A 15,568-nucleotide genomic window follows, 5' to 3' on the forward strand; every position below is an offset into this window, starting at 1 on the left:
AAAATCAAGCTCACATTATATATGTGTGTATATATGTATATATATATATATATGTTCTTATTACATCTAGTAATAATGATTGAAAATTGCTACCAAATCTGAAGGTCCTTTTGCTAATTTCTTAGGCTATGACCAAGTTGTTTGATATATTTGAACATCAGTTTTCTTATTTTTTTTTTTTTTTTTTTTTTTTTGCCAGTCATGGTGCCTGAACTCTGGGCCTGGGCACTGTCCCTCAGCTCTTCAGCTCAAGGCTAGTGCTCTACCACTTGAGCCACAGCACCACTTCCAGCTTTTTCTGCTTATGTGGTGCTGAGGAATCGAACCCAGGGCCTCATGAATGCAAGGCAAGCACTCTACCACTGAGCCACCTTCCCAGCCCTAGTTTTCTTATTTATAAATAAAAATATTGGAAATTGAAATAGGTGGTAGTGACCCAAATTTTAACTTTTCTACTTACTTATATAACATATGGAGTGGATTTTGAATTGGAGATAAACATATTTGAGATTCATGGATACTGACTGTTGTGAATGTTCAGTGTTTTGCAAGGTGATGAGGCATTTTGGGTTGGCTAAGCCTTGGCATTTCACTGGTGAGTTACTTGGATATAGTCTCCCACTTCTGTTCATCCTTACCATGAGTAAATCATGCCTATCTATGTTTGATTAATAATCCTGCTGTACCTGAAGAGTCAGCAACCCAAGTAGCAGTAGGCAAATTCTCTGGGCACAAGGCTAATGTCTAGCTTTAGAAACAAGCCACTGAGCAGAACTAATATTGCGATGTCTCATCCTGACAAGCAAAGTAACCTGCAGTTAACTTTGGATGCCCCCACACCATTAAGCTAATTTTTCATCCCTATTCATTACTTAAATTAATTGCAACAAATAGAACATGCACCACAACACAATTCCTGCACAGCCATGGTGACGCCAACAAGAACAAAAGCCCCAGATGACAAGGTGAAGATGTTTCTCCGATGTCCTTCAATAGGTTTTCCTTGCTTATGACTTCATTGTGCCTGTTGGCAAATACAGCTCCCAAGAATACTTCACTATTCGGTTTTAATTCTTTTATATGTTTTAGGTACATTTCATTTAATGTACTTTTAAAATACAATTAATTTATATTAACACAATTTTTTCTGAGAAGTCATACATTAATATTGGCTTATGGCTAGTAATAGTTTAGTTTAGCAAAATACTCTTAATAGACCTGCTGTTACTTATAAAATTAAAACTTTTATGAAATTCTCTTTAATAAAGGACTAGCAGTAAATATCAGTGCTCTATAAATGCCTGTAATTTTACATCGTGAATCTGTAGCCTATTGGACAATCACAATGCCTAACATACATGGTATATGCAAGAGAGAGGGAAAGAAAGAGAGAGAGACAGACAGACAGATAGACACTCTGGTGAATGCTTGTCTCCAGATGAGTCTATTGAGTTTCATGCAGGTTAGTTGGAAGGATTCAAAGATGATCTTTGCTCTTGAGTTTAACTCTCACTGCATTCTTAAGGAATCAAACACTGGCCATCTTTTCCATAGAAAGGAAAATCAGATGCAATGAAAAGCAATACACAGAAAGAGAGGAGAGATGGACAGCTGGGAGGAAGGGCAGTGATCAAAGGTGTCTCATGACTGTTCACTTACTAGTTTGTTTGTTTTTCTTTCACAAGGTGAGCGCCTGTTGGAATGAAGCACAGTTCCTAAGCACTAGCACAGCCACATATACATCATTGTTCCTTTCATTTGTTTCTTTGTTGTTGTGTCAAGAGCCTTAACTGGTATACAATGACACTATCGTAGTTACAGTTGGAATCATGTTCAACACCAGACAGTTACTGTGTAACTGTGGGTGGTGCCTAGTCTCCACCTCTTCATCTTCCAATCTCTACACTAAGGGCCTCCTAGAGGGCCCTGAATTCTGTATCTTAGGAGTTTGGGTCTACCAGTGAAGCATAGTTACCTTCAGATTAGTTCAAGGATGATGCTAAATTGCTTGTTCTATTTTGAAGCAGGATTCCCTTAAGTCCTTAAAGCCGTATGATACCTGTCAAAGGACTTGCGCATTTCATTTAAGTCAGGGATTATTTTTAACTTGGTCCTAGAGATGAGCACTATTTTATAGTTGGAAGAATTTTAACCAGACCTTCTGGAAAAAATTGGTATCTCATTTCTATTATTAGATGACTTTTAAAAGGCCACAAAGGAATTCTATTGTGTAATCTCAAATCAACCTGGTCTCTTTAGCTTTTTGAGGTGCATTGACTTAAATTCCACCTCTCTATGCATAAAATGCCATGCCACCATCACAAAGACACAGGCGTTTTAGAAATACTATAAAATGTCAGTGAAGCAAGATCTGCAGGCTTTCATTGTTATCTTAGGAAAACAAAGGGCCTTGCAGGGTTTTTTTTCTTAAGTCTTCTGTAAAATCTCCCACTGTGATTTTTATTGTTGTTTCTTTGGTATCACAGAGTAGAGCCACAGCTCCACTTCTGGCTTTTCCTTAGTAGTTTCTGCCCGGGATAGCTTGAAACCACAGATCCTCAGATCTCAGCCTCCAGAGTAGCTAGGAGTATAGTCGTAAACCACCAGCACCTGATGCTTTTTGTTTTCTCATTGACTTTTATTTATCCAGTGTTTTCTACAGAAAAACAATCCATTTGCAGGTAATTTTAATTTTAAAGGAGGACAGCTTGTTCAACTAAGAAATAAGGTGGGATACTATGAAGTAAAGGTATCTTCTATTTTTCAGAAACTAGACCAGGAAACAAACTACCTACATAGATCAATCTACTATTTTTTCTAGTAGTTGAAAGTGAAATGCAAGGCCAAAGAGAAACTTAATTATTCTAGCCTGGAGATATCAATAATTGACATTCTCAAATGGCAACTGCACAATATTATGACTCTAAAATAATGAACATGATTTCAGTAGAAAAGCAGTGGTTTATAAAATTTTTCTGATTGATTTTATAAGTGAGGGGGAGCCTCTCCTTAACTTAAGATTTCACAACTGTATCCAGAATGTTCTTACTTCAGATTGAGACAAAGAACACATACCCATAGCTGAGGATAAAAACCATTTCCTTTGGCTTAAAGTCATGTCGCTTCTGAGAGAGACACGCAGTAGCTACTTTCCACTTGCTTCCTTCAGAACCACTCTGGCTGTCAAAGTAAAAAGTTTTAACCTTCGAAGAAACTTTTTGAATACTTGAAATGTGAAACCCTATTGAAACCCAGACTCCAGAACTGTGGAAAACACATAGAAAGGCCCAAACTCTCTAAAGGTGCCTCAGAGCCAGACGGGCTGAACCTAAAGGTAATACAGAAAAACCAAGGGGGAAAAGTGACAACTCTGCTGCAAAGAGCACAACTTGCCCTGGGGCTTGATCTGGAAGCTCTCCTCCCCAGCGAAGCAGCTTGAAAGGTTTATTGATTTCAGGGTTGGCCAAGGAGAAAGGTAAATGAATGTGAATCATCTTGTGTCTTGAGAAGGTAAAAATGTAGCTAAAAATACGTAAAACTTCAAAATACAAAGGACGTCTGTAAAGAGCATAGGAGCTGCTAGACTTACACATGAAACACAGACTTGGCACCGCTTATTATATTGCAGACATTTTTGTTATTAGTGAGTAGATGCTAAGTAAACACAGTACTAGCCACCAGTGCAACATAGAAGCATAGATAAAAGTATGCTTATATATTGTTTGTGACAGCATATGGGCTTGAATATAGGGTCTCATGAGCTTAGCTTTCTTCCTCATGCCAGGACCATCACTTCTCTGTCTCTGTCTGTCTCTTATCTCTGTCTGTCTCTCCTTCTCTGTATATATATATATATATATATATGTATATATATGAATATATATGCACACACATACACATATACACATATATCTGATGCATTTAAACCACCACCAGAAAGGTAAAGGCAGTAAATATATCTTTCACATCTGCATGTCCACTTGTGCCCTTTGGCCCCTGTAGTTGCCGGCAGAGCCCTGAACGGGAGCTCTCACTTCTGACAATGTTGGAAATGTGCCATGGGAAAGGTACCATGGGTTGCCAGCTTTCTAAAATGTAGCTGAAATTTCATACCCAGTGAATAAGAATTAACGCCTCTGTCCTCCCCACTCTGCCAGGCTCTGTTTCTCTCAGACTATTTCCCAGTACTTAAAGACGCACAGGGAGGGAAGCGTTGTCTCTGTCTGGCTCATTTCTCTTAGCACAGTGTCCTCTAGGCTCAGCTGGGCTGTCAAAAGGGGCGGGACTTCTTTCTTTGGCAGACTGAGTGGGAGCCTTTGGTGCCTTTGGGAGTTGTTGGTATAGCCGGCCACCAGGTGTGGGCAGGGATGCGGTCCACTGGGTTGCGATGACGTGAAGATCTGTCATTATGCAACGAGTGTAAATTAATACAGGAACTGATCTTACTCAGAGGGAGAGGACTGAGCCTCTGTTCTCCTTTAACTCCTGAATATTTTTATGTGGAAATGAAGAAATGTTGAAATATCACTTCCTTTCAATTGGTGGGATTGTTTCTTATAGAGAAAACGCAGACATAGATAATATTTACTAGATGATTCTCACTTCACTCTTGACTTCATTTTTGTAGATGAGTAGGTGGAGACATAGGCAAGTAAAGATTTTTCCCACTGTCACTCTCAACAGAGCAGAGATGGGATCCAACACCGGGGACTCAGGTTGTAGCTGGTCATGTAAGCCCTCCACCAAACATGGGCTGCCACCCCGGGAAGAAGTCAGACAGTTCCTGTATTAAGGCCTTGGAATCACAGACAAAGCAGGCAACTGCTCATAGTTCTCTGGTTTCTCATTAGGCTAGAATTTACTGGTGGTAACTCCAGGTAATCTCATGACTCTTTGAGAAAAGCTACACCTGTCTCCAGAAGCAAAACAGATGCATGGGCACAACTGCTAACATCTGTAGGAATCTTGTGCTTTTATCTTAGTCATAGATGTAATTCCCTGGAGTAGGCAGCACTTCAGTGTCTTAAGTCAGCCATTCCTCTATCTACGCAGGGTCACTTCTATTTGGTTAGAAAGAGAAAGATCCAGTTATCTTTCAGCATATGTCTGTAGTAGGTTGGTTTGGGTTTTATTCTGGTTTTTCTTCTGACCTTAAACCTCTAGAGTGCTATTCATGTCTTTCCATTGAAGAGATTTTTTTAAATTAAGAAAAAAATCAAATTTATTTGGGTTGAACAGTTCTGAAAAAGGTTTGGTGCTTACCCAAGGTTGATAAAATAATTTATGTCTTCTTATTAAATGAAATATGAAAACACCTATGTGTTAATACCAAAATCAATTTGAACAGGATCTAGTATGAAATTAAATTTCTCTAAGAAAACATAGTTTCACCAGAAGGCATTCCTTGCCCTCCTTCTTGTGTAGATACTTTCTATCAGAATGTGGGTAGCATAGTTTGAAGCTATAAACTTAATATGTACCAAACTGGATGGCTTTTTAAGAACAAAGGATTCTATTTGCAATTTATATGTATGGATTGTTTTAATTTTAAATGAACAACAAGGAAGTATCCAGCTAAAATATAGACCAGAAGAACTTTTGTGTAGATTCTTTCCGTGTTATATCAGGTCCTTGCAACACTATGTGTTTACAATTGTGCAAGATTTGGTACACACAGCAGGAAATGAGGGTAGGATTGTTAAAAGGCACTTTTACCATTTTTCCCTTGAGTCACCGTGCATTATTATTTTCATTCTTGTCTCGGTAAAATGTGGTTGAAAGATTGTTCATTATTGTTGAATTTCAATATGATTGCAAATTAAATGATGCAAAACTCAATAAGGTAAAATACACAAAAGACCAATTAGCATGTTATCTCAGTAAGTATATTGAGGAATGGGGGAACATGCTGTTCTCCACAGTAGCATATAATTAAGATACTGTCATAAATCAGGGAAATATGATAACTCGTTTAGGTGCACAGGTGGCTTGTAAAAAGATTGATTAACGTCCCTTGCCCCCTTGAGATGAGAGTTCATAGTTATTCCTACAGATTTAAGCAGAACCATTGCTCAGATTTCTCCCAGGCTGGGTGCCTGAGTGCACCCTGTGAGCGGGAGACGGATGTTTGCCGGGTGCTCATCTCCTTGTCCATCCCGTTCCAGATGCCGTCTACGATGTTGTCACCGTGGGAGCCCCTGCAGCCCACTTCCAGGGGTTTAAGAATGGTGGTCTTCGAAAACTGCTCCATAGATTTGAGACGGAAAGAAGAAAGTAAGTAAATTCAGGAGGAAAACTTGTTAAGGATGCTGTCTTCGAGCTAGACGCACTACGGACAGGATTAGAATCTTGGTCACTTGGCACATTCATTCCATAATTGAAAGTTGTTGGATTTCTTGAAACTACTCAGAAAAGAAATTTGACTCAACGAACTCCCGAAAGGCGCAGTGAGCCTTGCTGGGCCACTACACGTTGTCCTGAAAACCCCTTTCCCAGGAGGGGAGGGGTTAATCCATTCCACCATGTGGCCACTGCTGTGTTCAGCCACTGCTGGCTGAGGAACAGAGATTTAAGGGGCAACATTATCTAATTTGACTGTGGCAACAAAGACATTTCATGGAAAGCCTGGGTCCCGTTGGATCCACTGTGGTCGGAGGCAGGACAGTTAATGCCTGCCCCATCTTTGGCTGTGCCCCTTGAAAAGGAGAAATCTACCATTGAAGTCATGATGTTAACCGAGCAATCTTTCTATTCCTTAGGCACAGTATTGACATTGTGTATAGTTCTGATGTTCCCATTCTCTACTCACTCTCAAACACTGCTGTATAAACCCTTTGCTTTGCCATCCAGCCCCTCCTTATGCCCCACCCCGCAGTGCTTACTCTCTAGAGTTCTCTAACTGTGGCTACACTCAGGTAGAGCATAAGGAACGTTTGCATGGGTGAAGAATAACTTTTCAGTAGTTGCTTTCCTTGGACTAAGAACATTAAATGTCAGAATTAAGAGAAAATCCTCATTCTTCAGTTACAGTTAGTTTTGTAATTGTATGAGAAAAATCTACTTCAGTTGCAAAACAAGAAGTCTTTTAAAAGAAGGATCTCATTGATCACATATAACATTTTTTTAGTGACCAGGTGTTCAGATTAAAAGCACTGAAAATGAGTTAGGAGTGAATAACTAACATGCTATTATATAATATATATACTTTCTTCAGGAAATTGATCTTATTATAATACTGTTAGCTCAGCTGTAGTTCTTATTTCTATTTCTCCAGACTCTTACTTACTTTCTATTGTGGAAGGAAAATATTTCTATGAAGTTATATCTTAAGTATGAAATAGAGAAACCATCACCCTGATCATCATATGGAAACATTCCATCAAGCACCAAGAATTTCCCTCAAGTTACATCTTCACTTCCACATCCTTCCCCCAAAGCTTTCGCTATGGGAAGTGGCTCTGTGGCTATTGCTGGGGGAGGTCAGGAATCCCATGGTAGCTGCCATAGGACTGAGGTGCGCCCATTATCTTTCTGGGCAATGGGCACTGAACTCAGGTTGAACACAGACCTGATGAACAAGGTGCCCTCTGTTTCCTGACATAGGACAGGAGTGGAGGACAGGTTTCTGCCCATGAGCTGTACTGGAAGGACATGTTTCTCACTGACTCCTTTCTGCACCATCTCCACTGGTACTCACTCCCAGAAAAGGCAGATTTATATTCCACTGAGCCCCATGTCCCCAACTTTGGAGATTGTTTTTGTTGTTGGCATATTGTTGCTTTGCGAGCATTGCTAGAGTTCGAATTTGGACAAAGAGAAGATAAAAGTTGACATCACTGTCATATTATTTCTGAAGCCCTGATAAACTGCCCCCTCTAGCCAAAAAAAACAAAAACAAAACCACTTTCTTTGTCCTACCTTTTTGTCTTTTGTTACGACTTCAGTATTTGGGCATAACTTATTATAATTAGTGGCAGAAGTAAAATGGATTACATTTACTCCATCTTATCTGGAACTAGAAGTCCCTGCCTTTAGAACTGACTTAATCATTTTGTTGTGTTTTGTCATGTTCTTCAATCAAATTTGAAAGCATATAACCTAATTAGAAGATTTGAATCTGTCTACAGAACATCCAGAATCTGGTTAAACATGAAGCATCAATATGCAAGCCATACAATAAGCCTATAATTTTATAAAGTACCATTGCGTGCTATTGGCAAAGACAAATGTTAAATTGTGTGGCTAGTCCCCAAACAGTATATTTTAAGTTTTAAACATCTGCAGCAGTGTCTTAACTCTTTACTATCCTCTACTTCTCTCTTGAATATTGCAAATAAATGCAAAGTTGTAGAATCAAACTTAAAAGCGAGAAATGCAAGTGAATTTTTCATGTATTAATTATGTCATTCACAAACTACAATAAAATACTTAAAACATTAATTTAATATGGATCTAAAAAAATAAAGGATTCCCATAGTACAGAACATGGCCCAGATTTTACCTGCTGAGGTCATCCATGGTGGAGCGGGTTACAGACCCATTGGCTAAGTTGAACTGACTGGAGCAAAGACTTCCTGCCTAAAGAGTTATGACACCATGCCAATTTGTTTGCTGCAGCCTTCTTAGCAGCAAAAGGTGCACACATAAGTCAGAGAGAATGTAGGATAGAAAACCTGCCTGGGTAACATGTCTTGCACTTAAAGTTACACTGTGCAAGACAGAGAATCACCTTAATAAAGGATGTTTGGTTGTCTTACCTTTCTTTTGGTACCACTGCCTTAAGTTCTTGTCAGTTAAACACTAAGTAGATAGACAAATGACAAAGGAAAGATAGACTGATAGGTAGGTAGATAGGTAGGTAGGTAGGTAGGTAGGTAAGTAGATAGACAGACAGACAGACAAATAGATATAGATATACAGATAGAAGTCTATTTCTCTGAGAATGGCCATATTTATGTTCCTTGAGATCTTTAAGGAATTTTAGCGTATAAAAGTTATAAAATGTGTTTTGTTGTGATATTACTATATATACATATAATACACTTTAAATTCACCCTATTAATCTCCTGTCCGCCTTCCTATGATAGCCCCTCATTGTTTTGTTTTGTTAGTCTCATTATATTAAAATAGACATCTAATTTAGGATGAATACAATGACTATTGACAGAGAGAGCATCCATATAACACAAGTCACCGTATGTGCAAACACATTTTTGAAAGCTTCCGGGTCATTAGGAAAATCCACCTTTTTAAGCATGTATCTGTGTAGATTACTTCTGTGCTCGGAGCTCTTCAGTGCCCTGCCCATCCATCAGCATTCCGAGCCTTCAGCCTCTGGCCGCGGGCACTCTCTTCATCCTTCCCACCTTCAGCGCATACTTCTGCAGTTGTTTCTTACGTGCTGTGCAAACCACGTCCTAATGGGATTCACTCATTCCCACCTCCTCCTGTTTCATGACCTTTCACAACAGATTCTCCCCTTCTTGCTCCCTGCCAGCTCCCTTTCCTTTCTGTCAGAACTATCTAATCTTACTGAAAATTCTGTACATGATTCATTTTGAGGCTCCTGGTCATCCTTCGTGCTTCCTGATTTCTGAAATCAATCCACTCACCCTCTCTGTATTTTTGCTGCTGTTGTTAACTTCCTTGTGGCCTTACTATGTCATGGCAATGCTGCGCTAGGTTTTTATTGCCTGATATTCTCATAGTAGGCTGTGTTCTCCTTGAGTAAGAAATTTTGGTCTTGAGATCTGGATCTTACTGAGTGCTCTACAGAATATTTTGTGTGTTGTATTTGATAGGTGGAGTTCAGCTGGAATTCATGTATAAATTTAGATCGAGTCTCTCACTTCAAAGTCCGGGCAACTGCAGTAGAGAAAATTTCACACGTAGTCCTACTCCAGCACATGGGTTTTCATCCTGGCTGACATATCAGAATCACCTGTGGAGCTTTAAAGCATTGTATCTATGACACAGCACCATAGGCAAATTAAGGCAAAGTCTGATGTTTAAGGGAGGTTGCAAACTTCCAATCTCTCTGTAAACCAACACAGCTGTGGGAAGATAAGAATCACATAGGAACAGCTAAACAGATGCGCCAAATTGATATATATTAGGAAGAAGGTAAACCTATGAAAACAAGTATTTGTTTACAGAATTTCAAACCCGAGAGACAGTTCCAGAATGGAAAGAAATATGAGAGTAAAGCCCTAAGGATTTTTTTTGGTAAGTCCTGGGTCTTGAACTCAGGGGCTGGGCACTGACCCTGAGGTGCTTTGTGCTCAAGGTTAGTGCTCTACTACTTCAAGCCACGGCACCACTTCCAGATTTCTGTTGGTTATTTGGAGATAAGAGTCTCACAAGGACTTTCTTGTCCAGGGTGGCTTTGAAAGGAGATCCTAGATCTCAGCCTCCTAAGTAGCTAGGATTATAGGCGTGAACCACTGTGCCTGGCCAGCTCTAAGGATTTTGATCTGAGATACCTTGGCCTCAATTAGGTAAACAGTACAATCAAACAATTTCTAGAGGTTTTCTTGCTGCAAACTTGAATTTTTCTGGGAGAACTAAGAACCTAGTTACACATTCATCTATTTAAAAACCAAAAACAGGGTGTTCAATTTAACATCAAACTTCTACTTTTGAAAGGTGTCAGGAATTTACTAAGTACCATCTGAAGTGTGAGTACCTATCCCCCAAAAGATGAATGCATTCTTTGCCTCCAGCATTGGTTAAAAGAAAGGCCAAGTTACCACCTTAACCTATATTTGTGAACTTTTCTGATTTCACCAGGAAGATCAGATTCAGGCAAAACTTTCACTAAATGGCCTAAAACCATAATGCTTTCATTATACATGCTTTCAAGATACATGACCTCATTTAAAATCACAAGCTTAGATAAAGAATTTTAAAAGACCAATGATAGAAATTACCCCTAAATATTTTAATTCCTTACCATCTGCCAGTTATTATTTGGAATAAAAGCAGAACTAGTACTCTTTCACAAATGATCATCGTGCCAAATGTCTTCCTGGGTGAGAACCCTAGTTACCTACCGACCGCCTCACATTCCACTCCAGACGTCCACAGACAGTATTAGCCGCCGAAGAGGAAAACAAAGAAGTCTTAAGGGAAACACACGAATTCTGCTGATAGAAATGTGGCAGTTTATACTTGAGCCTCTAAAAGTTGAAGTCTGCATGAAAATTTGGAGAATGTCTGACTTCTTCCTCCTTCTCTGTTTTAAACAAGAGATTCATATATACATATATGCATATGTGCATATGTATGTATATATGTGTATATACATAACACATTTTATATATATTGACCTCCTATGAGTTGTTTACCACTGGTAGCACCCAGTTCAGGTAATAGTAAAAATATCATAATATTATAATATATATGATTATATAACATAACATTGTGAGATATTAATATATTATATATCATAATATATACATGTATTGCTCTTCATTTTTCAAACAACACATATGTTTGTATTTCTTTGGAAGTCAGGTTTAATACCCCAAATGTAATGTGTTTAAAAATATCAATTTCAGGGTCAATAACTAAAATTCATCTCTTATTCACTTCCAGTACAATTTTTGTTCTCCCTTCTGAAAGAGCACCTTCTGCCATAGAATTTTCTATTCAGCAGTGTCATGAACTCACACGGGCACAATGGAAATGAGAATGAGTTGAAAGCTCTGGTCAATTCCATTTTTTTCCTCTGGAACTGGGTCCAGTTGCTGGCAGTTTGTCACATTGAAGGAGATGCTAATTTAATCTCTCCTGTTGATTATAGTTTGATTCCTTGGAGGGATGTTTTCCTTCTCCTGTGAATTCTGTTTGCAGTACTCAGTTCCGGTCATATTGTAGTAAACACCAGCACTGTTTCCTCTAAACCTGTGTGCCAGGTTTTTCTTATCCAAAGGGACTTTGCTGAGATTTTTCTGCCGGGCACCAAACCAAATCTTGAAGAGGTGAGCTTCACCTCATAGCTACACTTCGGGTAGGGAGAGAATGAAATACATTTAATTGAAGAGTGTTGGCAAGGTTTCAACCTTCTGTCTAATGGGAATGATGGAGCTCGAAAAGCATTAGGCCAAAGGTGGCCACGTGAACGGAAGTAGCTCTGCAAAATTGTAAATAATCCTGCATGAATTTGTGATGGCAGTTTTTCCATACCCTCACTTTTGATGAGTCTATGCATAAGATTTCGTTTTTGCACACTAATTCAAAGACTAACAGAGCATGTAGAATCTTTTTTTTCCCCTAGAATAAATGAATCGTTTAGTGTACTTTGCTAAGCAATTTCCTCTAGGCATGCCAAATTATATAACTTTTTTTTTTTTTTAGCAATTATTACTCCTAGTTTCCAAATTTACACGAGGAGTATAATGTTCCCAAGTTATCTACAACTCTGTTTGATTTTTGTGATCTGTATTCTGAGGGATGGTAGGGGACAAACAAAGGAGGGGGTAACAGTGCTCCATGGGAACTATGCTCATTACCTTACTCAGGTCACTGTAACGCCTCTGTACAGTATCTTTGCAATAAAATGTATATATTAAAAAAAAGAGAAAGTGGGAGAGCAGGAGGCAGCGTGACGATGAGAGAGGGCACCCAAGCTTCCTTCAGGCACGAAGTGAGCGGAAAGGAAGGGAAGGCCTCATCCCATACAATCAACATTCTTTGCCACAGTTGACAAATGCTAACATCAAGCTTCGACGGATGCTCCCTGCTTTAAAAATGACCACAAAATCAAAAGTAGGTTTAAAAACAAATCTCTTTTTCAGAATAGATTGTGTGAGTCCTCTGGTGATGTAAGTGAAGCCTGTAAGTAAACAAAAGAAATAGTGTCTCCGCTCGGGCTGTGTCCTCCAAGCCCAGCTTCTGGAAGCTGGAAAGCGCACGGAGGGAAGGAGAGAGCTGTGTGCTTCCCGTCTACGATTTCATGAAGCACATGGTTAAACCCTGTGAAGCCAAAAGGGTATATTCAAGAGCACTAAGGTGTAAATTTTCACTTATTTCCTGCATGGTTTTCTTCACAGTCAGAATTGAGAGCACGTTGTCCCCACTTCTGGATTCCAAAGACCTTTTTTTTTTAGAAGTAGTACTTGATTGGGAAAAATAAGTGGAAATGGTCCTTAGATTTTTTTTCTCTGGAGATTCAACTGCCCCAGAAGCACAGACACAACACTTTATAAAGTATTTTCCTCTTCAGTACACCAGCCCAGCCTTCTTCTGCCCCTGCCCTTCCTCCCTATTCTTCCCTTCTCTTTCCCTTTTTACCTACCTGTCATCTTTCAACTTGCTATCTTTTTCCCCCATAGCTCACTGCCTAAAATAGTACCTTGGTTGAGCAGATGGGTTCAGCAGTTTGTGGGGGAAATCTGGTTAGTAACAATGTGCACCCCAGGAGGTGGTCTTGTGGTGAGGTTGCTCTAAACACAACACATCCATCAAGAAGTTCCATATCTTCAAGAATTATTTGTTCCCATGTAGGTAACTCTACTGCTAGTTTGTAGGTCATGGCAGTAATCCCTCTGGTTGGAAAGGATGATGGAGTTTTCCAGGATCTTTGCCATGAGCTTGTACCATGAAGTCTCTGGTGAAGGTGGAAGCCAGTCCTCGGGTTCCAGGTTGGTTTTGTAGGAAGAGGCAGGATTCCTGGCAAAGTTGACAAAAGCCTCATGGAACAGTCACCCCATCCTCTGAGATACAGAGTGTGGCAGAGCTGGCTCTTAGGAATGGGAAGCTGGAAGAGGGCTTCATTCTTCTGTCACATTGAGTTGGAGCTGACAAGAGGAGAGTGTCAGTTTTCACTGCAGTTTAGAACAGGTCCAGGCTAGAGAGGTGCTCTCAGGAACCATGGACCTGACCGACATGTTTAAACCACAAGATGGAATGAGCCTAGTGAGAAAGGTCATCTAGCTCCAAAGACCAGAGTTGCAGGGGCTGGGTCCTGGAGCTCACAGATCAGGGAAGATGGGGGAGACAAACAAGAGCAGCCACAGGAACTGAAACAAGAGTGTATGCATTCTTGTTTTCGTTGTAATTTGGCTAGCAGAGAACATGAATGTGCATTTCACTGCACTATGTGCTGCCTTTCTTTATGTCTCCAAATATAGTTCCCTGAGTTACACCAAATGTACATATGTGAGTAGATTTATCTTCTAATTGAAATGATTTTAAATATAGAGAGTGTTGTAAAATATATAGACTAAGTTAAAGTATAAATGTATATTAGTTCATGTTTAATTAATAGAAAAATTAATATGAAACTAATTTCGATTTTTGTTTTTCATAATTCACTAGATCTTTTATATATCTTATCCAAGCAAATATTTTCTCTTCTTGTTTTAATCTGACTGATAGCTGATTCCATTTAAGAATCGGACAACTTAAAATAGTTTAGTAATATTCTATTTATCTAGATAATTAAATTATAGTGATAACTTTCCATTGAAGAAACTCTAAATATTGAAGTATATCATGTTTTAAACTTAAGGCACTGAATAGGTGGATGAAATTTATGTACACTTATAATTATTTTGTGGGTGGCAGTATTTTCTCCTATATCATGCTATTTCATTGTGGATACCAACACTGCTTTATCACGGAAAGTGAATCTTTTCTAGTATAAGATGTTCATTGTTAAAGAAATCATGAAAGAATCAGTGCTTTCTGCCTAAGTGCTCCAGAAGAGAATGACTGAGCCACAGAGGCAAAAGTTAGGGTTATGTCACATGCAGTTGATGGAAGAGCGACTGAGGTGAGGAAAGGAATAGGAAGGAAAAGATAAAAAGATGTTGGGAAACATTAAAAGAGGAGACCACGGTAATGAGAAGGAAGCGAAAGCCACTTAGGCAAAATATGGAGATGGGCTACTGTAAGAATAGCTTTGTAAGAGATGCTGAGAAAATTAAAGTCATTTATGGGTAGACTTTTGATCAGAGTCACTGTGAAGCATGACTGGATTTATCCAGGGTGTCTGAGTCAAACTATGGTGGTGAGTATCACTGAAGATGCTCAATAATCCACTTGTACCAAAAACTCTTGAGGATTTACTGTAAATGTAATAACCCTAGGAGGCAGAATTACTTGGCTTGGTCAAAAAAAATAAACATTGAGAAAACTAAATGCTCAAGACCTCCTAAGTGGGCTTTCTGCCTACTAAATGTTCAGCACCACCGATCTAGATGTAAGGAAGATAACACATGAGAAAGAAATCTTGGGTATGCATGTGTTAGGATCAAGTGGAAAAGAGATTCTAGGATGCTATGTACTGTCTGCAGAGCCAGGAATATTCAGTGAAGATAATGGGAGAAGATAATACTCATGAATAAAGAGTGAACTGTCAAGAATGGTTTAGGTAAAGAAGGAGCACAACTGAGACAGGTGTCAAAAAGAATGAGTGGGAATATGTCTAAGCGATGTCCTCAGAAAGTCCTGTGAGCACAAATACAGGAACACGTGGCCTTGAGGGAGGTTCCCAGGCCTGAGTCATGACAACAGGAACCTTCTTAGTAAGGCCACACCAGCAAGTTAACTCCAGTGGCAGAAG

The 15,568-nt window shown here is 39.3% G+C and overlaps 1 protein-coding gene across 8 annotated transcripts in view; it reads left to right on the top strand.

Moving 5' to 3' along the window:
* Window positions 1-15,568, top strand: part of Inpp4b (inositol polyphosphate-4-phosphatase type II B) — a 429,128-nt gene that overhangs the window by 306,905 nt on the left and 106,655 nt on the right. For all 8 annotated transcript variants that reach the window (XM_042701677.1, XM_042701676.1, XM_042701675.1 and 5 more), the window contains one exon: window positions 6,165-6,273. In XM_042701677.1, coding sequence (XP_042557611.1) covers window positions 6,165-6,273 — 109 coding nt within the window. The remainder of the gene's footprint in view (window positions 1-6,164; window positions 6,274-15,568) is intronic.

This window comes from Dipodomys spectabilis, unplaced genomic scaffold (genome assembly GCF_019054845.1).
Source record: "Dipodomys spectabilis isolate Male_0828 unplaced genomic scaffold, ASM1905484v1 ptg000297l, whole genome shotgun sequence".
Classification (NCBI taxonomy): domain Eukaryota; kingdom Metazoa; phylum Chordata; class Mammalia; order Rodentia; family Heteromyidae; genus Dipodomys; species Dipodomys spectabilis.